Source organism: Notechis scutatus, chromosome 3, assembly GCF_049901735.1.
Source record: "Notechis scutatus isolate UNSWTSFEM ecotype Mainland chromosome 3, rNotScu1.2, whole genome shotgun sequence".
In the NCBI taxonomy this organism is placed as follows: domain Eukaryota; kingdom Metazoa; phylum Chordata; class Lepidosauria; order Squamata; family Elapidae; genus Notechis; species Notechis scutatus.
The window spans coordinates 2,749,368-2,777,007 of record NC_142011.1 but is presented as its reverse complement, the minus strand read 5'-3'; the positions used below and the strand labels follow the sequence as shown (position 1 = coordinate 2,777,007).

Genomic DNA, 27,640 nt, shown 5'->3' with positions numbered 1-27,640 from the left:
TCATACTTCAAACGTTTTAATAATTTCATTTAAAAAAACAAAAGAGACACCTTTCGTTTTAAAACTTAATTCTGTAAGACACAAAAGAAAAAGAAAAACCAAACTGAACAGTGACGAGCTGTTATGCTTCCTAATGGCACTTCAAAATCTTTTTTTTCCCAAAAAAAAACCCCCCCCAGACTTTGGGGGTGGAGAGGGGGGGGGGGAAGTCCTACAATATTCGGAGAAAAAGAGGTCATTTGCTGTGTTCAAGAGGAAAAAGTGCTTGGCTGGGTGAGGAGTTCCATGTCCGGCAGAAAGGGAGTGAGGGTTGGAGGACTCTGATTTTAAAAAACAACAACACACACACACACAAAATTCCTCTACACAATAAAGCCAGCTGTGTGAGCCACTGTGTCTCAACTTTGGCCACTTCAAGTGGCCAAAGTTGAAAACGTCACAGAGAGGTGACCCAAAGACCTCAATTCCTAGTTTCTCTTCAAATCAAGGTGAGACACCGACAGGTGCCTTCTCTTGCACAGGTAGGGCCTATGGTGCAGGGTCATCCAATTGGCAAGAATACCAGAGGCCAGCCGTTCGATCCTGAAGACAGGCCGACCCGGAGAAAGCTCATAAAACTATCAAGAGTTGGGGAGTTATTTGCGGGGTGGGGTGGGTGTGAGAAGATCATTACCCCCTCCTCTCCCCAAATTGCCACCGCGGGTCTATCTTGTTTTGTAATCCTTGCGCAAAAAACACCTGCGCTCTTTTCCCCTTGCGGCGAACACCTGGAAGAGCTGGCTGGCCCCCTTGAGGTGAGCTGTCCCACCTCTGCTTTTCTTCTGCTTGCCAAAAACAAAAACAAAAAAAATCTCGTTTAACACACATCATCGGTATTATTTATTTATTTATAACCCAAACCACAACTCTGGGAAATTAAAAATGAGCGAGTTTGAAAAACCAACCAACCAACCAACCACAAAAAAAAAAAAGAGGAAAAAAAAAAGAGGCAGAAAATTGGTTTTACAATTTATCTTTTTAAAAGGGGGAGAAAAATACATCTTATTTTTGGATGACCGCAAAGCTGGGAGAGCAACTCATTTGGGTCTTAGGATAACTCGGCGCAGCCAACTCGTTGTGGGCCATGAGTTCCACAAACACTGGAGAAACGGTGGAATAGCAATAGCACTTAGACTTATATATGCCGCTTCACAATGCTTTCCAGCCCTCTTGTAAGTGGTTTAAAGAGTCAGCCCCCCCCCAAAAAATCTGGGTCCTCATTTGACCCACCTCGGAAGGACAAAAGGCTGAGTCAACCTGGAGCCTGGTGAGATTCGAACTGGCCAAATTGCAGGCAGTCGGCAGAAGTAGCCTGCAGTACTGCCCTCTGACCACTGCGCCACCGTGGCTCATGGAATCATTAAAGGGAAGATGCAAAAGGAGGAACAAAATGAAACGGGAACGACAGAAATTAAAACCTGTTTTTAAATTATTTTAAATACTGAAAAATGGTTGAATTAGCCCTCCAATGAGTTGTTATCCCACGGTGAATTGGCTGCGCTGAGTTGGCCTCGGCGAGTTGATAGGGCCAAATCGCCCCATTCTGACACATTTTTGGCTTGGCATCTTGGGGTGGAGTCCCAAAGTAGGAAATTACATAAATAATAGTGGGAAAGCTGGATTCGTTGGCACGGAACGTGCCAAGGGGAGAGCAACGTTCGGAACTGGTTCTCGGACCAGCTGTGAGCCGAGCACGGAGGCAGAAAACGTGGTTATTTTTCAGGATTCTTATCAGTCTTAACTGCCATGAGGGAACAACGGGGGGTCCATCATCCAAAATAAGTTCAATATTCCCCATACTATAAAATGCAGAAAGTCTTCAAACAAAGCAGAACGATCTGGGTGTGTGTGTGTGTGTGTGTGTGTGTGTCAAATAAAATAAGTCTTGAGGAGAACAAACCGCAGAGAAGAAGTTGGTCTCTTGGTACAGAGTTCACTTAAAACACTTTTCCCTTCGTGGGGTTATTTTTGGTTGAAGTGACTGATTCCCATAGATTCCCACTCTGAAAGCATGAGGGCTGCGCAGGGCCTCTTACGGGGGAGAAGAATTCGGGAAGTTTTTTTCCCCTTGGATGGGAAACCTCCTGAATCCAAGGCATATTTTGAATTACAGAAGGGAAGAGTGAAAGTACTGGGGGGGGGACAGAAGCACCCAGGAGGTTTGGCTCTCCAATCGCTCTCTTAGGAGGGGGGGGGGACGAACAAAATTGCAAAAATTTTGCCAGCCGAAGAGAAGATACAAACAATTGGTTAGAATTTAATATATACACTGGAAAGGAATCCTAAAACGGTCGCTCTGCTTACTGCTAAGCCAAAGGGGAAGAAAGGACTCTGAACGAAGAGTTTTAAAAGTCCTGTGATTTAGCTTCACAAGAGGGGTGGGATTAGTACAGCAAAGCCAGCGAAAACAAAAAAAATGGGGGAGAGACACCCCACCCCAGACACGAGCTAAACCTGGCACCGAGAGTGCAAAATAGCACTAGCCCTTAGATTTATACACCGCTTCACGGTGCTTTTACATCCCCTCTCTCAGCCTCTTTGCCCTCAACCATCTGGCTCCTCATTTGACCCACCTCGGAAGGCGGGAAGGCTGAGCAGACCTTGAGCCGGTGAGAATCGAACTGCTGGCAGATGGCAGAGCTAGCCTGCAAAACTGCATTCGGTGCCACCACGGTAGCAACTCTCCTTAATAAAAAGGCTAAAAGGCAATTAGCAGGAGATGCGGTTGCCGAGTAGGAAAAAAAGGCAACCAAAAAGCCCCTTCCGCTAACTCCCCTTGGCCAGGGGGATCAACTAATGGCAACTTTACGACCGGTGGACTTCAACTCCCAGAATTCCTGGGCCAGCCAGTCCTCCCTTTGCAGAGGACAGTTCTAAGGAAAATACAATTTCTTGGATTGGCGAGGCACAACTTTATACTCTCTATGCTTTAAAAGGCTACGCCTGCAGCTACCGGAAGACTCTTTTAAGACTCCAAAAGACTAAGCAAGTTTCCTTTCCTCTCCTTTGCTCATCATGCCAAAGGAAAAACAACCGCCCAAAAAATACGTTTTCTGGGCCGCCACTCTACGCAATCACCACTTTTCTTTGGAAAGTTACTGCCGGCTCAGGAATTCTAGGAATTGAAGTCCACAAGTTGCCAAGTTGCCACGGTTGACCGCTCCTGTTCTTAAAATCGCCTGTTTGCGATCTGCTTTTGTGCATCTGGCATCTGCCACCCCAGAGACTTTATCCCAAAGATCTGATCTCATCCAATCTCCCAGGACATACGCAGGATCACCCCACGGTGAGCTACCCGTTGTAAATTCGAGGGGGAAATGGAGGTGCTATCTTCTTCTTCAGGAGGAAGAGGGGAAGAAAAGGGCCATCCTGGGGGAAAATAGCTCAATGGCAATAAAATACCTGCGAGGTAAACAAATCCTACTTCAAGGACTAAGAGAGGTTTCTGCAAACTAACATTAGGATGCAAGGATGTAGCTTAAGAATTATTATTTTTTTAAAAAATGACTATTTGGCCTTAATTAAAGGCCAGTTGTTTGCCAACCCACACACAAAGTTTAAATAGAATTTTCCCCACTTTATGGTTTAGACCGGGGGTCTCCAAGCTTGACAGCTTTAAGACTTGTGAACTTCAACTCCCAGAATTCCTCCTCCAGTCGTGTTAGCTCAGGGATTCTGGGAGTTGGAGCCCACAAGCCTTTACAGCTGTCAAGTTTGAAGGCCCTTGGTTTAGACTTCCTTGCCAGCAGGGGAGAACATCTGTAGATGAACACATGTACCCTTCACCAAAAGGAAATATTCACAAATGGCAAGAGCAATTTTCTTCCCGTGACCCAAACACCTGAGGCCACGTACAAAAGAATTCTCTGAAAATCAAGAGTTTCCCTCCCTTCTACAGCAGGACTAACCCTGGCAATTCTCCTTTTAAGTGCTCATTAGCCAGCAGTGAAATTGACCAGGACATTGACTTAAAAGTCTGGTTAATTTTACTCCAGGGCAAACATTTGTAAAGGCCTCTCTCTCCTTCCCCCCCCAAAACCGGGAGCACTTTGGTTCAAAACTGAGAGCCACTTAGGTAAGTCAGCAGCGGCCTTTCCCCCCACGATGGAGACATATTATTCTGTTTTTCCCTCATTCTGTTTCCTCCCACAACACAGTGATTTTGGAGGGGGGGGGAGCCGCTTTATTTTCGATAACAGAAGTTCTTCCCTCGCTGAGGTCCGCTCTGAGCCAAATACAAGCCACAACACATTTTTGGATTGGCGAGGCACCATTTTATACCCTCTATTCGTTAAAAGGCTACACCTGTAGCTACATGGATAAAGACCCTTTTGGGTCCTTCACCTCATCAAAAAGACTAAACAAGCTTCCTTTTCATTGCCCATCATGCCACACAAAAACAAAAACAAAACCCCAACAACCCTAAAAATATTAGCGGGCCACTCAATCTTTGGAAAACTATTGCCTGGAATTGGAGAGAGAGAGAGAGAGAGAGAGAGAGAGAGAGAGATCAGTAGTACTTATGAATATTTGATCTTCCAGCTCTTTTTATAAGAAAGATGACCGATGCTTGGATCTTCCCCAACTTTCCTTGTATGGTTATTTTTCCCACTTAATGTCATTTTCACTGTTATACAAAGCTGAGCAAGCAGCAGCAGCAGAGATTTGGTTGAATTAAAGACTTGCCCAAACCACTGCTGCCATTTCAGCATCGCTGTTGAATCGAAGGTGGAAATTAAACCCATTTTTCTTCTTTTGTTCCTAACGAGAAAGAGTCGTCTTTTGATACAGACGGGAATGCGATTTTTTTTTTTGTTTTTGTTCTGAATTATTACTCTATCTTTGGTTGGGTGGTGAAACGAAGGGAGAAGCAACCCCAGCAGAGGAGGGCTTAGGATCTGGGACGTAATGTTTGCTAAAAAACGATTGCGAGCTGAAGGCCAGAGAATAAGACAGCGAGTGCCCAAAGCTGCAAACTAAGTCGGCAAGTAGGACCGGTCGAATCAAGCTTTAGGTTGAAGTTCAATGCCATTCTGAAGAAAGTGAAATGTGGAATATATGCTTCTTCTTCTTTTTTTTTCCTTCTTCTCGTTAAGTTTTGAGGTAGGGATATGAGGATTGCATAAGAGGATAAATGTGCAACTATATTATATCTGACAAGAGAGTAACAGGAAATGCAAACCGAGGTATTTAAAAATACTGAAAACCATCAAGGAGATGCCCAGGCACCCTCCAGTGCAAGGCACATGCTGGAAAAAAAACCCAGAAAGGCAACGTCTTACAACAAAGACCTGGGAAGCAGGGCCTCTGGAACTCAGGGCCACATGCGATTGCTGAGGTAAGTCTTATACAAAACATGAAGCGGATCGTGGAGAACAACGCTCCGAGAAAGGCAGCCTAATGTGAAAGGGATCTCGCTTAGGAAGCAGCAAAGAACCGAAGCCGGTGGAGCTTTTGAAAGCAATCTGGAATTACAAGGAAGAAGCCGACAATATTTTTTTTTTAAAAAAAGAAGCCACCTGCATTGGACAGGTGTTGAGAAAGAGCAGCAAACGCAATCGGAGGCATTGCGGCAGAGATCAGCTTAACGCACCTGGGCAGGGCGGGGAGCCACGGCAGGCCCCCGTGCGTATGAGGTAAAAAGGAAGGGGCCTGTGGGGATACCCCCAAATGCATGGAGGTGGTGGACCCACCTCGAGAGGATACGAGCAGAGACCGGGGATCAATGAGGTATTCACTGTAATAGACGTAATAAAGACAGTTTCACGCAGGAGACTACGGGGACGTTAAGACAGAGGGGGACAACCTTGTAACTTGCACGAGAGACCCCAGCTGGGGAGGGGAGAGTTAAGGGTGAGAATGGGGACACCACACTTTTGAAAGTCACTGTAATTCCCCCGGATTTAATTTCCCCCACACACACACACACCCGGGTTAAATCAAATTACAGAGTGGGCTTCGCCTCTAAAGGCCTAGAAAATGGGGCAAATCCTGCCACCCCTTCCGAGGGACGTTCCATAGCCCTTGGGAAGATGGGGAGGCTGAACAGGGCGGCCTTTGGCCTTCCAGACACGGCCTGTCTCTGAATTAAGAGGAACAGGGCGTGCAAGAGACAGCGGGCGGGGGTACCCAACCCCTGGGCTGTGCCTGCCGCTATCGGGCCGAGAGCCATACGGAACCAGGCTGCCGAAGCGGTGGGGATGGAAGCAAATGCACCCGCCACGGGAAGAGCATCGGAGCCCTTCGCTCTCTCGCCGTTTCAACCCTGTCCGATTCTCCCGTCCTTTGCCGCCAGGGATGGCCACCCATCCCCGGCGCAAGCCCAGCAGGGACGGCTCCTGGTCAGCCGAGAGGGCAACTCGTGGGGCCTGGTCGGCTTCTCTTTGGCTTACTCGACGGAAGCCAAGGTGGCAGGCCCCGATCCTCGCTTTTAGCTTTTGCTCTGTGCCGAGTTCACGCTGGGGAGGCTGCGCGAGGGCGGGAGGTCCATGCCGGGGGATTGCAGGAGGGAGCATCGGGGCTTAAGAGGCGGCGAACCAACCTTGCAGGAAGGAAAAGTGGGCATGAAAATAAAGAGGCTGTTGGGTTACAGTGCCTGCTCACCCACCCCAAAAGAAGGTTAATGGGACCACCACCACCCTCTCCCCAAGAAGCCAGGCTGCTGAAATCGGCCCAAAGCAAGGCTGACACCCCCCCCCCCTCTGCTGCACCCCACCATTCCTTCCTGCCAAGGTTGGCGTTCTCAGGTGGCAGGTGGGGCTCAGCAGGCACAGGGGCTGCTGGGGGAAAGGGGATTTGCACCCTCGCTACCCAGAAAGGCACCAAGGGCTCGAAAGGAGCCTTTTCCTTGAGCCCGAAAGGCCAAACCACCATCGTCCATCAATAAAGTTTGCTTGTCTCAGAACGGCCGAGATTGAAAAGAAAAAAAAAAGAAAGAAAGAAACAGGAACGCAGGATGATGAGGGCCTCACTCCTGACCAGTAAGTCTTTGAAAGGAAGAGACCATGGTGGGATGGCTGCTATTGCTAACATCGTTTGGGAAACCCTCTCAAAAGAAAAAAGAAAAAAACAACAGAAAGTCACAGTGAGCCTGTCCTGTTGGGAGGACCCTTCTGAGCGACTCACGAGATCCGGGACGCAAAGAAGCAAACCCTCCAAAGGGCTCGGCTAAATTGGCGGAAAGCAGGAGCTCTTCCCAGTCAGTTTGATTTCCCCACAGGGGAAAGATATGGAAGAAGAAGTTAGTAAGTAGTAGTAGTAGTGAGGCGAAACCGGAGTGCGCCGATTTCGCGGTGTAAACAGTGCCTTCGCGGTGCCCAAGACCCTGAAAACGGCCTCTCGGGGCACTACCTGATTCGTTAAGAGTGGGGAAATGGTCGAGAGCCGAGGTGATCCTGCAAGGAATCCGCGGGTCGGGGACATGGCTCCAAAGGAGAAGAGTCTCGGTTTGCAACGGGCAGGAACTGCCGACGGCGGGAGTTGCAGAGGGAGGGGAGGGGAGGGGAGGGGAGGGGAGAGAAAAGGGGATGTCCTGCCGCACGGACCGAGGAAGACACCAACTTGAAGGGGGCGAGTTGGGCCCTCGCCTGGAACAGGCCCCGACGTCGTCTCCTCCTCCGGAGATGCACGGAGCCAGGCTGAGAAAACTCCCGCACGGTTCCTGATTTAACCAGCAACGTAGAAAATAAAATAAAAAGAGAATACCTGAAATATTCTATTCACTGCAACCTACTTTTCCCTGTCCAGGACTGGGGGTGTAACACAGTTCCAATCCTCCCTCAAGGGTGTTTTTTTTTTTTCTTTCTTTCTTGTTCACTGAAAAGACAACGAGGCCAAGCACCACGGCGGCGGCATCCCCCCTCCCCCTCCCAACGATCCACGTGCCCGGAGCAGCTCCGCTTTTAAGGTCCAGCGCTCTCTCTCTCTCTCTCCTCACTGGAATGCTTGGTGGAAACGTGGCAAAGTGGTGGCGCCCAAGCCCGGGGAGAACACCGAGGGCAAGGGATGCAGCGGCCCGAAGCCGAGCGAGGTCCCGGTTCCCGAGGGGGATTCCTGGGGCGGCAGAGTGGCAAGGAGGGACTGGGCCTCCCCCTGGGAATAACCCATCACTAGGCCCCCCTGGGAGGAGACGGGGGGGTTGCAGGGAGGGAGGTTCAAGGGCAGGAAGCCCAGCAGGTGGGAGAAATCCATGTTAGCAGCACAGAGCGCTTCCGAGAGGAGCGCGGGGCTCTTGGAGAGCAGCGTCTCCTCCAGGCTGGTGGGCTGAGGCGGGGAGCAGGAGGAGGAGGAGGAGGAAGGATCGCCGGCGATCAGCGAAAGGCCTCCGGGCAGCTCGGCCAGGCAGCTGTCCATCTCCACTTTGGGAATTTTGTCGGGAAGTATGAGGTAGATCCGAGCTGGTACTTTGGGGGAGGCTGGGGAGGGGAGGCGGGTTCCAGAGGGTAGCTCATCCCCATGGGGAGAGGGTTGGGGACTAGCGAGGGGGGCATCCCTGAGCCGGGCATGGCCGGGACGTGCGCTCCGTACATGCCCACGGGGAGCATGCCGGGAAGCTCTTGCCGCCATCACCTCCCGGGAGGCCATGCACAGGACGGGGCTGAGCTCCTCCTTCACGGCCACGGCCGAGCTGCAGCTGAGCAGGCCCAGCATGTCCACGGGTTCCGCCTTGATCTTGAGCAGCTCCTGCGAGTGGCTCTTCTTCATGTGCCGGGTCAGGTGGTCCTTCCGGCCGAACCGCTGGGCGCAGTACTGGCACAGGAAGTCCTTCCGGCCCGTGTGCACCACCAGGTGGCGCCGCACGTCCTTGCGGGTGTAGAAGCGCCGGTCGCAGTGGTCGCAGGGGTGCTTCTTCTCCTTGGCGCTGCCCGAGGGCCGGCGGGAGTGGGCCTTGAGGTGCTCCAGCAGCGCCTGGGTGCTCTCGAATGCTTGCAGGCAGACCTTGCAGCTGAGGTCCCCGCTGGCCGCCGCGTGCATGGCCAGGTGGCGCCGGTAGCCCAGCTTGGTGTTGTAGTTCTTGCCGCACTCGGGACAGTGGAGGGCTTCCTTGTTGGGGTCGTGGGTTTGGAGGTGGTTGCGCAGGTGGTCCTTCCGGTGGAACATTTTCTCACAATACATGCACTGGTGGGGCTTCTGGGCAGAGTGGGTGGCCAGGTGCCTTTCCGGAGGAGGGGAAACAAAAAGAAACGTGAGAGAGAGAATTGTTTGCAGCTCAGGGGAGTGGAGGAGGATAAGAAGGGGAGGGGGAGGAGGGAGAGGAGGAGGGAGAAGAAGGAAGAGGAGGAGGGAGGGGGAGAAGGAAGAGGAGGGGGAGGAGGAAGAGGTAGGAGGAAGAGAAGGGAGGGGGAGAAGGAAGCGGAGGGAGGGGAGGAGGAAGAGGAGGAGGGGGAAAGAGGAGGAAGGGGAGGAGGGAGGAGGAAGAGGGAGAAGGAAGAGGAGGGAGGGGGAGGAAGAGGATGAAGAGGAGGAGAAGGAGGGAGGGGGAGAAGGAAGAGGAGGGAGGGGAGGAGGAAGAGATAGGAGGAAGAGAAGGGAGGGGGGAGAAGGAAGCGGAGGGAGGGGAGGAGGAAGAGGAGGGAGGGGGAGGAAGACAAGGAGGGAGGAGGAAGAGGGAGGGGAGAAGGAAGAAGGGAAAGGGGAGGAAGAGGAGGGAGGGGGAGGAGGAAGAGGAGGGAGGGGAGGAAGACAAGGAGGGAGGAGGAAGAGGGAGGGGGAGAAGGAGAGGAGGAGGGGGAAGGGGGAGGAAGAGGAGGGAGGAGGAAGAGGAGGGAGGGGGGAGAAGAGGAGGGAAGGGAAGAGGAAGAGGAGAGAGGAGGAAGAGGAGGAGGGAGGGGAAGAGGGGAGGAAAACAAGGAGGAAGAGGGAGGGGTCCTGTCTGAAATGGTTATAGAGCCGTGATGGCGAACCTATGCCACACATGCTGGAAGTGGCACCCAGAGCCATTTGTCCGGGCACACCAGCCATCACCCGTTGCTCTTCTGGCCAGCTGGTCTTCACGCGCGCGCAGAAAGACCAGGTGGCCGGTGTGAGGATCTGAACCCAGCGCCTGCGTCCAACCAGGTGAGGATTTGAACCCGGGGCCTGGCCCAGCCCCAGACACGCCCCCCTCCCGTTGCCAGGGCCTTACCTGTAGAGCTTGTACTTGGAGGCGAAGGCCTTGCCGCAGTGCAGCTGAGGGCAGCAGTACGGTCTCGCTTCGGGGCTGGCTCTCAGCTTCTCCACGCCGGGGAAGGCCACTCCGGACAGCTCGTACTGGCACTTCTTCCCTGGGCACTCGCTCTCTCGGGCTTTGGGCCTGGCCACTAGTTTCCAGCCCACCTCCTCCTCCTCCTCCTCTTCCTGCTTGGCATCTTGAATCCAATGGGGAACACTGGCGAAGAAGGCGGTCATGGCAGGCCTGACGTCGGAGGAGGGCCACGCCGAGGAGAAGGGCTGCCCGCGGGCATCTCACTGGTCCAGTCGCAGCCACCAAGACTTTGCAGGAAAAAAAACCCTCAGTGGAGATCCTGGAAGGAGCAAAAGACGAGAGGGGGAAATGACGGACAATCCACACAGTGGCTCCCGTCTGATACAGGCGGTCCTCGACTTAGGACAATGGAGCCCAAACATTTCCGTTGCTAAGTGAGACGGTTGTTCAGGGAACGTTGGCCCATTTTATGACCTTTCTTACCATAGTTGCTAAGGGAATCACGGCCATTATTAACTCAGTAACCTGGTTGTTAAGTGAATTCTAGTTCATGAGCCACGGTGGTGTAGTGGTTAGAAGGTTGGGCTATGGTCATAAGCCGAGGACTTCCTGTCTTAGGTTCTTACAACAAGACATGCCCTCTTCTGTTGTCGGAATACAGTCGCATCTGCTCTACTTTTTTTAAAAAATTGATTTTCTATTAAACAAATTTCTTAGTGCTTAACAATCATCGTGTTGTCTGGGTATTTCATTTCCTGACATGTTTGTTAAGTGACTCACTGCAGTTGTCAAATTAGTCACGCGGTCATTAAGCAAATCTGGCTTCCCCCGTGGGATTTACGTGTCAGGAGGTCACAAAAGCGGATTGCCTGACCCCCCCGGGGCCCTGCAACTGTCGCAAAGGCGAGTCAGTTGCCAAGCGTCCCAATATAAATCACTGGACCATGGGGAGCCTGCAACGGTCGTGAAGGGTGAAAAACGGTCAGAACTCCTTTTTTTTTTCCCAGTGCTGTTGTAACTTCGAATGGCCGCGAAATGAGCTGTTTTTAAGTCAAGGACGGCCTGACTTTAATGAGGAGGAGGAGGACGGGTTCAACTTTATTCTAATTCATAGCGAGGCATGCAGGTGGTACACACACACACACAGAGAGAGAAACTCGCAATGTTTGCGTACCTGCTTAGGAATTTGGTGAGCAAACATGGCAGCCTTCCACTCAGTTTGCACCTGGTCCAAGTAAGTCAAACAAACGACAAAGTCGTGTAACCTCAAAGAGGTTATGAGGCCAGTAATTTTCCTTAGAGCTTCTGCTATCACCAATCGGAAGGGATAGCTTCCCTCATTTAAAAGGTGGCAAATGTATACACAGGTAGTCCTCGACTTACGATCCTGACTCATCATCTCCTTTTAATGACTTCATAATCCCCTGTACCGTGGAGTCTGGGCAACTGAATGGAGCTAGCAGCGTGTTTCCGGGCCGGATGCCCCTCCTGTCGCCAATGTGGAGTTTAGTTCAGCAGATAAGATTCTCAGAGAGAGAAATATCAGCCTCTACCTAGGATTGAACTCACAACCTCCGGATTGTGAGGCGAGAGCTCCACCTGTAGGCCACTGCACCATTCCTGACTTACAACCCCCAACTGACACCCAAAATTTCTGCTGCTAAGCGAGACGTTTGTTAAGTGAGCTTTGCGAGCCCTTGTGCATCTGTAGCTCCTTTTTCATCATTAGACTACCTGTCGCACGCAGAAGATAACAGAAGCGCAGAAGTGTTTAGGAAAGGAAACAGGAACTTCAAGATGTCATATGGGGGGGAGAGAGAAAAAGTATTACTGTTTCCTACATTGCTATTTTTTGTTTTGGAAAGGGGTAAAATGTCCTGTTTCTGTTAGAATACTTTTAGCTCAGGGTTGAATGGTGGGGTCCTGGGTGCTCTCTTGAGCTTGGTGTTTTTCTTGCAGACATTTCATGACCCAACTAGGGAACATCATCAGTGCTAGAAGGGAGGGGGGTTTGCAAATAGGAGGAGGAGGAGGAAGAGGGGGGAAGGGAAAGGAGGAAGGGGAGGAGGAAGGCAGGAGAGGAAAGAGGAAGGAAAAAGGAGGAAATTGCCAGTGGGATCTTTGGTGATCTCCGAGCTTGGTGTTTTTCTTGCAGATATTTCATGACCCAACTAAGCAACACCATCAGTGTTAGAAGAGATGGAGGTTTGTAGAGAGGGAGGGAGGGAGGGGAGGAGAACTTTGGATGTCTTTGGTGTTTTCTGAGCTTGTTTTCTTGTAGATGCTTCATGATCAACTCATCAGTGCAGAAAGGGGGAGGAGGAGGAGGAGGAGGAGGAGGAGAGGCAGAGGGGAAGAAGAAGAAGAAGAAGAAGAAGAAGAAGAAGAAGAAAGAAGGAGAAGAAAGAAGAAAGAAGAAAGAAGAAAGAAGAAAGAAGAAAGAAGAAAGAAGAAAGAAGAAAAAGAAGAAGAAGAAGAAGAAGAAGAAGAAGAAGAAGAAGAAGAAGAAGAAGAAGAAGAAGAAGAAGAAGAAGAAGAAGAAGAAGAAGAAGAAGAAGAAGAAAAAAGAAGAAGAAAGAAGAAGAAGAAAGTGGGGTTCTTGAGGCTCTGAGTTGGGTTGTATTTTTGCAGACAGTTTGTGACCATCTTCAGTGCTAGAAGTGTAACAGAACAGGAAGCAAATCCCACTCCCTTACAGTACTGATGTTACCTAGTTGGGTCATGAAATTTCAAGAAAACAACCAAGCTCAGAGAGCACCAAGATTTCCCCCACAATCATTCTCTTCCTCCTTCTCCTCCTCCTCTCCACTCTCTCCACCTCCCTTCTAGCATTGGTGAAGTTCCCCAGTTGGGTTATGAAACATCTGTAAAAAAAAAAAAAGTCACTACCAAATGCAAAGAACTCCACAGTCCCCTTTCTCTTATAGCAGCAAAGCCAATGAATGGGTTTCAATTTGGTCTGCTTAGGTGGAAGCGGGGTCCTCGTCTTGCCAGGACCTCAAGAGACCAAGCAAGTTGTTTGCACAGACCAAGAGAAAAAGGAGGAGAGGCCCTCCTGACCCTGCTGGATGCAACCTGGAGCAACCCAGCCCTGAGATGTGGCTCCATTTAGGGCAGCTTTTCTCAACCTTGGCCACTGTGGATTTCCACTCCCAGAATTCCTCTAGCCACAATGCGTTAAGATGGGTAGATTTCCACTCCCAGAATCCCCCAGCCAGAATGCTTTAAGATGGCTGGACTGCAACTCCCATAATCCCCTAGCCACAATGCTTTAAGATGGGTAGATTTCCACTCCCAGAATCCCCCAGCCAGAATGCTTTAAGATGGCTGGACTGCAACTCCCATAATCCCCTAGCCACAATGCTTTAAGATGGGTAGATTTCCACTCCCAGAATTCCCCAGTTAGAATGCTTTAAGATGGCTGGACTGCAACTCCCATAATCCCCTAGCCACAATGCTTTAAGATGGGTAGATTTCAACTTCCATAATCCCCCAGCTAGAATGCTTTAAGAGGGATTGACTCCAACTCCCATAATCCCCCAGCCAGAACGCTTTAAGATGGGTAGATTTCCACTCCGAGAATTCCCCAGCCCAGAATGCTTTAAGATGGCTGGACTGCAACTCCCATAATCCCCCAGCTAGAATGCTTTAAGAGGGATTGACTCCAACTCCCACAATTCCCCAGACATCACGCTTGAAGATGTGGAAACTTCAACTCCCATAATCCCCAGCCGGCCTACTTTAAGATGGCTGGACTTGTAAATCCCAGAATCCCCCCCCAGCCAGCATGCTTTAAGATGGACTCCAACTCCCAGAATTCTCTAGCTGGCATCCTTTTAAGAGGGGTGGCTATAGCTGCTCTGGGGATTCTGGGAATTGAAGTCCACCTATGTTCCAGCAGGCAAAAGGTTGAGAAGGCCAAAGTGCCCCACATCCAGGAGAACAAACCCCCCCTCCGACCAAAATAAAGCGACCCCCAATGGAAAATGAAAATACCCAAAGACCCTTCCTGACCCTCTTTACGGCTTTTGGCCTTAGAAAGGGGGGGGGAGAAGCCAGACGGGCGCCCCCTCCCAAATTCACGGGGCACCCGAAATGTCCCGCCGAGCCATTCACGCAGCGCGCATGCGTACTTGAACGCGCAGCTTTCTCTCGCTCGCGCTCTCTCTCTCCCCCCGCCTCTTTCCCGCTTCGTTTCCGAGCTCACCGCTGCCGTCGCGGCTCCCCTCCTGGCGCCTCGAGAGCCCGGAGGGAAGGGAGGAAGGCCCGAAGGTTGCCGTGGGAGCCGGGGGCGACGCAGAGGCCCCATGGCGGGGGGCACCGGAAGGAAGGAGGCGACGAAGGCGACCAGGTCTCCGGCCCAGCAAGCCTTTGATTTTTTTTCCCCTCAGGCGGGCTGGCTCGCGCCTCCGCTCAAGGCCTCCATGGCGCCACTTCCGGCCCGTACCGGAAGTCACCTCGTCCTGCCCTCCCTAGCGCGCGGGGCCGGGCGGGAGGGGCGGGGGCCGGGCGAGCCGGTTGCTATGGAGACGGCCCAAGAGGCCTAACTAGGCCTCGGCCTCTTCGCTGGGCCAAGGCGGCGATGGCGCTTGAAGCAGCCGGCGTCCTCCTGCTCTGCCTGGTTCTCCCGAGCCTGGGATGCGCCGGCGACGACGGCTGGGACCCGTCCGGTTACCTGCTTTACTGCCCCTGCATGGGTGAGGCCCGGTTCAGCCGCTTCGCTCCCTTCGGGGCTGCCGTTCCTGCTGCCCCTCCGCCGGCGGGTTGAGCGGACGTCATGGAACGGGACAACTTGCCCCGACTCCCCTCGCCTTGCCCGCCAGCCCTGCACCGCCGGCTTCGGACGGGACGCCTTCCTTTGGGGGCTGAACTACAACTCCCATCATCCCCTGAGAGTCCTGCTGGCAAGGGGGGGGAGGCGGTTGAGTCGAGGTTTGGTGCAGGGGTGGCACCATGGGCCTTTTATGACTTTTGGACTACAACTCCTATTATCCCCATGCGCCCTGGGACTCCTGCTGGCAAGGGTAGTGGGGAAGTTAAAGCCAAGCTTTTAAGACAGGGGTGGGGAACCATGGGCCTTTTATGACTTCTGGACTTCAACTCTCAGACTTCTGGGAGTTGTAGTCCACAAGTCATAAAAGGCCCATGGTTCCCCACCCTTGCTTTAGGGTGAAGAAGACCCCAAAGAAGGGTGGCTTGTGGTCTTCTGCATCTCCATTTGTTTATATCAAGGGTCCCCAAACTTGGCCACTTTAAGACTTGTGGACTTCAACTCCCAGAATTCTCCAGCCAGCTATGCTAGCTGGAGAATTCTGGGAGTTGAAGTCCACAAATCTTAAAGTGGCCAAGTTTGGAGACTTCTGGTTTGTGTTTTATTTAATTTGCTGGAAGAATAAAATATGTGAGGCCTACCTTGGGGGAGGGGGGGCTCCTTTCCCCACTTTACCACAGGGAAACACTTTTCTTATTTATTTGTTAAATTTATTTGCTGCCTCTCTCACTCTGGGGCTTGTCTAGGTGGCTTATTTTTAACAGGCAATCCTCGACTTTCAACAGTTCCACCTAATGACCATTCAAAGTTACAACGGCACTGAAAAAAAAGTGACTTATCGTCAGATGATCAGAATGCAAATGCTTAGTAACTGGCTCATATTTATGACGGTTGGCGTATCCTGGAGTGGTGTGATTATCTCTTCCAACCTGACAGGCAAAGCAGACTCACTTAGCAGCATGTTACTAACTTAATAATTGCAGCGATCCACTTAAGAACGGCCGCAAGAAAGGTTCTAAAATGGGGCAAAACTCATTTGACAACCGCCTTACTTAGCAGCGGAAATTTTGGGCTCAATTGTGGTTGTAAGTCGAGGACTGCTTGTATCTGTAGTTTCAGCCTTGCGGTTGAACTCGATCTTGGTGAAGGGAGAAAGCTCTTCATAAAAGCCTGTCGAGACTTAAAGCTGCCCTTTCCTTGCCCAGCAAGTCAGAAACGGTCCTTTATGTTCTGTTCCAAGGGAGATTTGGGAATCAAGCGGATCACTTCCTCGGGTCTTTGGCATTCGCTAAGATGATGAATCGGACTTTAGCTGTGCCCCCGTGGATCGAGTACCGGCATCACAGACCTCCTTACACAAATGTATGTTGTGTTATTAAATGTATATGTTGCCCATCTCATTGCAAAACACCTCTGTTAGTTGCTTGGCTAGTATTCCGAGCTTTTGATGTATTATTTATTTGATTTTTATCCCGCCTTAATTATTGTTTATAAATAATTCAAAGTGGTCAGCGTACCTACTACTCCTTCCACCTATTTTCCTTGCAACCACAATCCTGTGAGATGAGACGGGTTGGGCTGAGAGAGTGACTGGTCCAATCACCCAACTGGCTTTCACGCCTAAGGTGGGACTAGAACTCACCGTCTCCTGGTGATTGGCCCAAAGTCACCCAGTTGGCTTTCATGCCTAAAGTGGCACTAGAACTCACCGTCTCCTGGTGATTGGCCCAAAGTCACCCAGCTGGCTTTCATGGCTAAGGTGGGACTAGAACTCACCGTCTCCTGGTGATTGGCCCAAAGTCACCCAGTTGGCTTTCATGCCTAAAGTGGCACTAGAACTCACCGTCTCCTGGTGATTGGCCCAAAGTCACCCAGCTGGCTTTCATGGCTAGGTGGGACTAGAACTCACCGTCTCCTGGTGATTGGCCCAAAGTCACCCAGCTGGCTTTCATGCCTAAGGTGGCACTAGAACTCACCGTCTCCTGGTGATTGGCCCAAAGTCACCCAGCTGGCTCATGGCTGGTGGGACTAGAACTCACCGTCTCCTGGTGATTGGCCCAAAGTCACCCAGCCGGCTTTCATGCCTAAAGTGGCACTAGAACTCACCGTCTCCTGGTGATTGGCCCAAAGTCACCCAGCCGGCTTTCATGCCTAAAGTGGCACTAGAACTCACTGTCTCCTGGTGATTGGCCCAAAGTCACCCAGCTGGCTTTCATGCCTAAGGTGGGACTAGAACTCACTGTCTCCTGGTGATTGGCCCAAAGTCACCCAGCTGGCTTTCATGCCTAAGGTGGGACTAGAACTCACTGTCTCCTGGTGATTGGCCCAAAGTCACCCAGCTGGCTTTCATGCCAAGGTGGGACTAGAACTCACTGTCTCCTGGTGATTGGCCCAAAGTCACCCAGTTGGCTTTCATGCCTAAGGTGGGACTAGAACTCACTGTCTCCTGGTGATTGGCCCAAAGTCACTCAGTTGGCTTTCATGCCTAAGACAGGACTAGAACTCACCGTCTCCTGGTGATTGGCCCAAAGTCACCCAGCTGGCTTTCATGCCTAAGACAGGACTAGAACTCACCGTCTCCTGGTGATTGGCCCAAAGTCACCCAGCCGACTTTCACACCTGGCAGGACTAGAACTCACTGGTGATTGGCCCAAAGTCACCCAGCCGATTTCACACCTAAGGCGGGACTAGAACTCACCGTCTCCTGGTGATTGGCCAAAGTCACCCAACTGGCTTTCACACCTGGCAGGACTAGAACTCACCAACTCCTGGTGATTGGCCCAAAGTCACCCAACTGGCTTTCACACCTGGCAGGACTAGAACTCACCGTCTCTTGGTGATTGGCTTTTGTACCTGACCTACTAGAACTCCCTGACTCCTGGTCAGCACCTTAAGTAGCTCTGATCTACCTGCAAAGATCATTGCAAGTTCCCTTTTTATTAAGACCCTAATGCTCATTTCAAGACTATGTCCAATCTGCCCATTTGTCCTCCGAATAGGAAGTGTTCGCCATTTTTTTATTTAAGCACGATGTGTATTTGCTATAATTCACTCATTATGTCTTCCGTGTACTTGTGTAAACGTGGGTTTCTTTCCATTGCAGCTACACGTCCCTTACCAAGAATACTTCAAGCTGGCCCCCCTGCTAGAATACCACCGAGTCATTAGCTTGGAGGAGTTTATGGAAAAGCTGGCGCCCTCCCACTGGCCGCCTGGCAAGAGGGTGGGCTATTGCTTTGAAGCGGCAGCCCAGAGGAGCCCTGACAAAAAGACCTGCCCGATGAAGGTAGGAGTCCCCACCCTCCACCCCTGAGGATCTGGGGGAAATTCAAGAACTTTTCTACTCAGAAACAGAAATATACAGGTAGTCCTCGGCTTACGACCACAATTGAGCCTCACCAAGTGAGAAATCGGTTAAGGGAACTTTGCCCCCCCCTTTTTTACAACTTCTCTTGAGCCACGGCTGTTAAGTGAATCACTGCAGTTGATAAGTTAGTAACACGGTTGTTGTTGTTGCTGTTTGTAAATTTTATTGGTTTTTAAAGACAAAACATAAACAAAACATCAAAACATCAAACTTTCTTCCATAAGTATACAAGCAGTGTGCCGGTTGGTTTACAAATTTTTTTGTGCATCCATTTCGTAGTCTTCAGTTACAGTTACATTGCATAATAGCTCATATTATCAATCAAAAACTGAATACCCTAGTATCATTATTAATCAATCATTTGACAATAATTTTATTCATATTTTGCGAGATAACCATAATTTACTTAGTTTATTTTATAACAATTCATATAATCCTCCCAAATCTATCCTAAAAATATTTTGTAGATATAATAAAAAAAATACATCTTTATATATTTATTATTTTCTAGAATTCTACAATTTCATTATTGTATTTTATTATCTAACCATTGATAGAAAAGGTCCCAAATTTTATAAAATTGTTTATCCTCTTGTTCTCTAATTTCAAATGTCAATCTACTCATTTCAGCACATTCCAATATTTTCTTAATGATCTCCTCCTGGGATGGTATTTTCTCATTTTTCCAGGTTTTAGCAAATACAATCCTATCCGCTGTTAATACATTTACAATCAGGTATTTCAAATCTTTGCTATATGTATCAGGTAAAATTCCCAATAAAAATATCTCTGGTTTCAAATCTATATGTTTTTTTGTCATTTTTTCCAACCACATGTGGATTTTAGTCCAGTATTTTCTAGCGTCCGCACAAGTCCACCACATATGGTAATATGAGCCAGTTGTCTGATGACATTTCCAACATTTTTCGGATTTATTCTTGAACATTCTTGCTATTCTTGTCGGGGGGGAAATGCCACCTGTAAAACATCTTATACAAATTTTCTTTATAAGCTGTTGACATTGTCATTTTATAATTTTGAGACCACAATTTTTGCCATTTCTCTAGATCAATCCCATATCCAAAATTCTTCTCCCAAGCAATCATAGTTTCTTTAACTTCTTCTTCTTCTAGTTTAGTTTCTAATAAATATCCATACAGTTTTTTAATCACCTTTTCATCAGTACCTGTCAAAATCTTATCTAAGTCAGTCAATTTATCATAGAAACCTTCTGTTTTAGAATTTTTATCATACCTTGAATGTATTTGCGCATATAAAAACCAATTCATCTTTATACCTTGTTCCTCTAGTTTTTGCATAGATTTAAGTTCACCCTTTTCGTTCAATATTTCCCCATATCTAACTGTTTGTTCCTTCTTGTATATTATAGGATAGGAAAATGCTTCAATAGTCGATAACCAGACTGGAATTTTCAAATAACATTGTCTTTTGATCTTCTCCCAATTTAACCACAGAGAGTAACACGGTTGTTAATGAATCTGGCTTCCTCCATTCACTTTGCTTGTCAGGTGGTCCGGGACACTGCAACCATCATAAGTTCGAGTCAGGTAGTCAATGAGGATTACCTGTATGAATTTTCAGGAGCAGGCCTACCCTCCTTTTTCTTTTCTTTTTTTCCTTTTTAATTTTTATTTCAGTTTTCCACATTTTAAAAATATCTTTTTTTTAGTGAACAACATGATTCCGGGTTTTCACATTGCCATACAAACATGACTTAGATTACATACTCATCTTTCACATTTAGTTTCATATCTTATCATATCATTACTTTACATACTTAATTTTCTCAAAATACTTTCCTCAAGCTTATTTTATAAATTTTCAATTCATTTCTTGACCTATTTCTTTTAACTTTAAATAATTCTCATATCTTCATATTCATTGTACTTTATGCTTCTGTCTGCCATGTTTACAATTTCATCGCAAATTCTTATTTCATCACTTCAAAAATTCCATCTCAATTCAAACATTTCAAAAAAAAGTTTCCCTCACAATTACCAATTAGAGTGTGCCACCCCTACACCTTATATGTCATTTAATTAATTCCCCCTGAACTCAGTAATCATTTAACTTTTTAATTATCACTTTAAAAATTAATAGCAATAATCTAGCAACTCCATAACATCTATACCTTTTAAAATCAGATTCCGCATGGTACTTTCCCCTTCAATTACGTCAAAAACGTTTATAGTTTCAAAAAGAAAAAATAACCTGTTCAATTCATCATAAAAATGCCTTTTTCAACCTCCCTTGTATTTTGTTTTGCAGGACGGGAATCCCTTTGGGCCTTTCTGGGATCAATTTGGGGTGGAGTTTGATAGGTCGGAGATGTTCGGAGGCGTCTCCTTCAGCGCCTTTTACAAGGATGTCTGGAACCAAAGGTAACGACTAACTATTATTAGTGATACTACCCTTGCTTGCCTTTGCCATAGTTGTTCTATTTCCATTTGTAGGTCTTTGTATTTTGTTATCTTCTCCCGTTCTTTCTCTCCTATTCTGCTGGCACTATAGAAGAGAAAGGACTGGACTATTATCATCATCATCCTTCTCATTCTTCTCTACTACCCTCTCTCATTGGTATCCTTACTACGATTAGTATTACTCTGGTGCTTTGAATGTACACTGAGAACTCCTACACCAGAGACAATTCCCTTGGGTGTCCAATAAAGTATTCTCTATATTAAAGGTAAACCAATAGCCATGCTTCAGAGATTTCTTGTCCACTTGATTCAGATTTTCCGTCAGGCTGGCAGCTCTTTTTTCCTTTGGCCACCAAGAGAAAGGACGAATCATTAACGTTTTTATTTCTCCTAGGTTTCCCTCCTTCGAACATCCCGTTCTCGCCCTCCCGGGTGCCCCGGCGCAGTTTCCTGTCCTGGAAGAGCACCGTCCCCTGCAGCGTTACGTGGTTTGGTCCGATGAGATGGCGGAGAAAGGAGAGTTCTATATTAAGACCCTCCTGCTGAGGCCCTACGTGGGAATTCATTTGCGTGTGGGTTCAGACTGGGTATGTGACCGACGTCGAGGTTCTGTGTCCCCCACTCCACACGATTGTGTTGGTCTTTGGCTGCCACACCCCATTCCAAAGCCAGAAGATTGAATCTATAAGGAAGAGACTGGAGTGCCACTTGTCCAGAATGTTTACTTTTACTTTACTTTTACTTTTACTTTTTTACTTTTACTTTTTTACTTTTACTTTTTTACTTTTACTTTACTTTACTTTACTTTACTTTACTTTACTTTACTTTACTTTACTTTACTTTTACTTTACTTTTACTTTACTTTTTTACTTTACTTTACTTGACTTGACTTTACTTTTACTTTATTTTTACTTTACTTTTACTTTATTTTTACTTTACTTTTACTGTACTTTAACTTTACTTTTACTTTTCTTTACATTTACTTTACCTTTTATTGTCATTGCACCTCGTACAATGAAACCAAACACCATCTTCAGTGCACATCATGACCCTGAAAATAAACACAAACACACATCCTTCACCCTTCACATATTGAACCAAAAAACCCCTGACACCACACCAACACTGCACTATACAGCAGAATTCAAAAGAGCAACTGCCCTGGGATAGAAGCTGCTTTTCAGCCTATGTACTATAAAATGGTACTATAGAGCAGTGATAGTGAACCTTTTCGACACTGAGTGCCCAAAACGGAATGCGCATGCATGCGCACGTGCCAGAGCACCAGAAAACCGAAGACCAGCTGGCTGGTGCACGCATGCCTGTTTTTTGGCCATTTTGGAGGCTGTTTTCAGGCAGTTCTTCAGGCAGTTTTCAGGCCATTTTGGGGGGGGTGTTTGGCCTGAAAACGGCCCGAAAAACGGCCTTGTTTGGCTGGATTTTTGGCCATTTTTTGCCATTTTCAGGTTGTCTTTCTCACCAAAAGTGGCTCTGAAAACAGCCCTTAAAACAGATGGAAAATGGCCTGGAAACCAGGATGTTTTGGGGGCATTTTCTGAGCCATTTTCAGGGCGTTTTCGGGGCATTTTCAGACCATTTTTCATGCCGAAAACGTCCTGGTTTTGGGCTGTTTTTTCAGCCATTTTCCAGTGCTCCGTGTCCGCGAAGACCAGCTGCCTGGCATGCATTCCAGAAACCAGAAGAGCAGCTGGCGATGCCCACTGAGAGGGCTCCGCATGCCACCTCTGGTACGTGTGCCATAGGTTCCCCATCACTTGCCTGCCCCATTAAGTTGGCTCGTCGGAAGGTTGCGAAAGGGAATCACGTGACCAGGGGACACGGCGACCGTCATAAGCATGTGCCGGTTGCCAAGCCTCCGAATGTTGAGTGCGTGGCCAAGGGATTGCTACAACGGTTGTAAGTGTGAAAAAACGGTCATAAGTGACTATGGAGATTCTCCGTCCTTCAGGTCACGCTTGTCCCAAAGGTTCTTTTTCCAAGAGGCAACTGGACTTTCTTGTTTTTCTTTGAAGACGTTTTGCTTCTCATCCAAGAAGCTTCTTCAGCTCCGACTGGATGTTGGGGAAGGGAAGGATGTTCAGAGTTCTGCAGCATTTTCAGCACCAGAAAACTAAACAAAGCTGGCTGATGCTTCCTTTAACCTCTTTATAAACATAAGTAGATTTTACAAACCAGTTGTAGATTTCTCCAACATGGAGCAAACCCAGACAGAAACACGTTCAACAGCAACTCAGGAGCTCAGAAACAGACCTCAGTTTCACTTTAGTTCAGCAGGCAAGCAGAGGAGAGAAGCCGTTTCATCTTCAATAGACAGACTCAAAGCTCAACATAGCTGCAGAGCTTAATATAGAGCCACACCTAGGCTACTTCTAGTGTCAGTTTCCAAACGGTCCTCATTGGTTGACTTAGTTGTTATGCCTATTCATTGGCTGACCTTGTTACCATGCTCTATTCCAGCTCATGAATATACTCTGACAAACCATTTTTACTCCTTGCAGACAGCTGGTCATTTGCATCCTTTTAGAGGGTCGTTGAGGCCACCTGGAGGTTTGTCTGTGTCCTCAGGGTCACCTGAGTGGTGCAAATGGGTGTGGAGCCTCATTGGAACTGCTGAAAGGACGGTGTTGTAGACTGGAGATAGAGGATGTTGTATCCCTCCCCCTCTGTTGAGAGGGGACTGTGCAGTTTGGACATGGATGGCCTCTTGGAGCCCTCTTCCAAACCAGCGGGTCCTCTCTGTCCAAAATGTGGACTTTGCTGTCCTCAGAAGAGCGGCCTTTCCCTTTTCAACGCAGATGGACTGCTGAATCTAGTCCTGATGGAATGCAAGTATAAATCCTTCCCTTCCCCACCATCCAGTCAGAGCTGAAGAAGCTCCTTGGATGAGAAGCGAAACGTCTTCAAAGCAAAAATAATTGTTAAGCCTGGATTCCCCAACGGTGTTAAGGAAAACAAACTAAACAGAACGTGCAGCGAAGTCAGATAGGAAGACAGGTAAATGTGTGAGATAAGTTTTTAGTTGACACGCAGTAAAAATACAGATACGCTTGTGCTATCAAAAATATAGTTTATTCCATTTAAGAATTATAGCATAGTCAAATGTAACGGTCCATTAGACATCTATCAATTTCAGTCAAGTCTTGTCGGGATACACTATTTGCAAAGTCCGTGTTGAATAGCCAATGTCAGTTCACTTACAATAAATCAGTCCAATCTTTATCTTCTCTTCGTTGAGAAAATCAACACTCCTTTTTCTCTCCCCTGCTCCAGCAAGAACGCAGTCATCAATCCTTCCAGTAATTAGGGATCTTCAAGCCAGAGAGAGCGAGCTGCAATTGCCTCGCTTCTTATATAGTGCTTTTACAACCACACCCTTAATTACATTCTTGCAGTTAAAGTTACACACGCTTTAACTAACAAACCATGATACCTTATTTATTATTTTTACCCAAACCAGTTAGGGTAAACAATGTTATCCCTAACAATAATAATAAGAAAGTCAACTTCCCTCTTGGAAAAAGCACCTTTGGGACATCCTTGGTCCTAGGTTGGTCCTCAGAGACCCCAGAACATAGAGGGATCTTGGAGGTCTTCTAGTCCAACTCCCAGCTTAAGCAGGGAACCCCAAGACATCTCAGAGTCGAAGAAGCTTCTCCAATGAGAAACGAAACGCCTTCAAAGAAGAAAAAAAATCAGGAAGTCCAGTTGTCCCTTGGGAGGGAAAAAAACACCTTTGGGACGGTTGTAAGTGTCTTCTGTTCTATACCATCGCAAAACGAGGTGTCGTAAGCCACGCAACTACAAAATCATTGATCCCCAAAGCCAGTAACTGACATCGATACAAGGACTATTAGCCGGTGCTGACGGTGTTATTTTCCCCTTCTTTCCGTCTCCCCTTAGAAAAACGCCTGCAGTCTGCTGAAGGAGGGCACGGCGGGGTCGCATTTAATGGCATCGCCGCAGTGTGTGGGCTACGATCGCAACTCTGCTGCGCCCCTGACCATGGAGATGTGTTTGCCGGACCTGAAAGAGATCAAGCGGGCCCTGAAACTCTGGGTGGAGAAGATGGAGGCCAAAGCCGTGTACGTGGCCACCGACTCGGAGCCCTACACCAAAGAGATTCAGCAGCTTTTCAAAGACAAGGTACCATATTTTTCGGAGTAGAAGATGCTCCGAAGTATAAGACGCACCTAGTGTCAGGATTCCAACAGTTGCCCCAATTAAATCATGAATCTCAAGCCAAACTTTCAAAACTTTAAAAGGATTTATTGGGAGTTAATATGTCTGGCACTGCCTGGGTGTAGCCAACTCAGAGGCACATCATTCATTGTCACCCTTGACCCTGGTTTTCCCCCCACACCCTGGGTGTATCATAATTCATATTCTCCAATGGGACACCTCCATAGCCCAGAGTCATCGATCAGGCTCTCCAGTTAGAATTTTGCAAGGCAGAAACTTCAGTCACCTAGTTCCTATCTTTGAAAACATTTATGGAATGCACTTTTGATTTGCAAGCTGCTGCACTGCTCCCCCCTCCCTTTCTGTTGGCCACTCTAAAAAAACCACAGAAATATTTTATGAGTTGACACCTAAGCTTTTGGGGAGGAAAACAAGGGGGGAAAAATTGCCTCTGCCTCCCAGCAATTTGCCTCCTTACAGCAAACAGCCTCTTTCAGCTTCAGCACAGTCTGATTAGCACAAGCAGCTGATTGTCGGTGTTTCAGTCTGCAGGGATCGCCATCGCCCATTGCCGCCTCCGTGCGCCCCATTTTTGGCCTCCGCATCCCATTTTCAGCCTCCACCCGCCTGGTTTTTCACCTCTGTGTACCCCATTTCCTGTCCATTCTGATCCCTGCCACCCAGAATGGGCAGAAAAGGGGGTGCACAGAAGCCGAAAATGGGGCACGCAGAGGCGCCAATAGGCGATGGCGATCCCTGCAGCCTGAAGCAGCTGATCGTCGGGAGGCCGATCCCACCGACAATCAGCTGCTTGTGCTAATCAGACTGTGCTGAAGCTTGAAAGAGGCTATTTGCTGTTTGCTGCAAGGAGGCAAGTTGGTAGGAGGCAGAGGCCAGTGGGTGGGGGCCGGCAGGTGGGCGGGGCTTTGCCAACATTCGCTGTATAAGATGCACAGACATTTCCACCCACTTTGGGGTGGGGGTGGAAAAACTGCCTCTTCCAAAAACTATGGTAATTTCCACCTCCGATCAAAACAAATTCTGCTTGTCAGGCTAGAAACGAGCAGTGAGTTCTAGTTCCACCTTTGGCATGAAGGTTTGCTAGGTGACTTTGGGGCCAATCACCAGGAGATGGCGAGTTCTAGTCTTGCCTTAGGCATCAAAGCTGGCAGGGTGACTTTGGGCCAATCCCTCACCCTCAGCCCAATCCACCTCACAAGTTTGTTTTTGTGGTGCAAGTGAGAGGAGGAAGATGTCTTAGATATATTGACCATTGAGTTATTTCAAAAAAAATAACAAAGGAGGGATATAAATAAATAAATTTTTTCATAAAAAAAAATAACAATGTTCTGGCTGTTTTCTCCTTGCAGGTCAAAGTGGTCCATTTGCAACCCGAAGTGGCCCAGGTAGATCTCTATATCCTCGGCCAGTCCGACCATTTTATCGGCAACTGCGTCTCCTCCTTCACCGCCTTCGTGAAACGGGAGAGGGACGTGCACCGGAGGCCCTCTTCCTTTTTCGGCATGGACCACCCCCCTAAGCTGCGGGATGAATTATAACCCACGGGGGACGATGGGCTTCGAGGTCTCAGGACGCACAACTCGGCTTTGCACAAAGCCCCCCTCGGAAGCAAAGTAGCAGATTCGTCCCGGTGCCGTTTTCATTTTTTTGTCGTAGTCTGAGCTGGGAGAACAGCAGCTTCTTGGAAAATCCCACTATTTTTTTTTTTTGCCCCTGCTGTGGTTGAATCAAGGAATCCTCTGAACACATTTGACTTTCCTCCTTCCCTTTTTCACAGCCTTCTTACCTCAGAATGAATGTCTGAACTGCCGCTGCTCTTTTACCTCACAGTATTTTACAACGGCACAATCAGTATAAATCACAAAAAAATGTTCTGGAACTCAACAGGGGGAAACAAGAGGATTTAACTCACCATTGTAACTGATTAACATTTGGCAGGTTTTCCTTTACTTTTTTCCAGAACGGATTTAATCTCCATCTCCTCCGCTTGGACGAGGAAGACTCAACCTGAGTTTGCTGGGATCTATAATGTGATTTGGTACCTTCAGAACCGATTAGAAGCCTCTAATGAGGAGTGGGCTGCCAAGGACATATTTTTTTTTTTTAAATGATTCAGAATAAAAGTGAGGTATTTTTGAACTGTCTACTATTTTTACAGAAATCACAGTCTTAAAAGCTGAAATAAAATCGTCTTTTCTAAAATGAAACCTTGTTTTTTACTTCGGCTAGATCCATCAACCCAGGTCTTCAGAGTTCTGAATACAGGTAGTCCTCGCAGTTGTGACCACAGTCGAGGCCAGAATTTCTGTTGCTAAGGGAAACATTGCGTTCTGCCCCATTTTACAACCGTTTTTTGGCACAGTTAAGTGAATTGTTGCCAGTGGTGGTATCCAGCCGGTTCGCACTGGTTCAAGCGAACCGGTAGCAAGGATTTGACGTGAGTTGCCAAAGACGGGTCCCCAACCACCGGGCCCCGGACCAGTACTGGTCCGTGGAACATTTTCTACCGGGCCGCTGGTTTGCTGGGCACCACCATCTTGTTTCGATGAGAAAGTGCTTCCGGTGAGCTTTTCCGGTTGGAAAGCGGTGTTTGGGTCCTGAAGGAATCCTCGCGCCTT

General features: G+C 48.2%; 2 protein-coding genes across 4 annotated transcripts; one reads left to right on the top strand and one right to left on the bottom strand.

The window, feature by feature from the left end:
- On the bottom strand, positions 1-14,566 carry PLAGL2 (PLAG1 like zinc finger 2). Its single transcript, XM_087962357.1, is given in 5 exon segments — positions 1-8,417; positions 8,420-8,589; positions 8,591-9,193; positions 10,163-10,541; positions 14,430-14,566. Coding segments are annotated over 4 exon segments (1,482 nt in total). The 5' UTR covers positions 10,426-10,541; positions 14,430-14,566; the 3' UTR covers positions 1-7,971.
- Positions 14,441-27,229, top strand: POFUT1 (protein O-fucosyltransferase 1). 3 transcript variants are annotated; one of them, XM_087962371.1, is made up of 7 exons: positions 14,441-14,573; positions 16,234-16,355; positions 18,097-18,279; positions 20,650-20,762; positions 21,196-21,388; positions 24,723-24,965; positions 26,372-27,229. In XM_087962371.1, the coding sequence occupies exons 2-7, from the start codon at positions 16,287-16,289 to the stop codon at positions 26,558-26,560; spliced, it is 990 nt and encodes a 329-aa protein (XP_087818497.1). In that variant the 5' UTR covers positions 14,441-14,573; positions 16,234-16,286; the 3' UTR covers positions 26,561-27,229. The 3 variants fall into 3 exon arrangements, with proteins under 3 accessions (XP_087818497.1, XP_026545956.1, XP_087818496.1); XM_026690171.2 differs by lacking the exon at positions 14,441-14,573 and adding an exon at positions 14,685-14,919; XM_087962370.1 differs by lacking the exon at positions 14,441-14,573 and adding an exon at positions 14,712-14,919 and having other exon boundaries at positions 16,238-16,355.
- Positions 27,230-27,640: the final 411 nt, after the last annotated feature.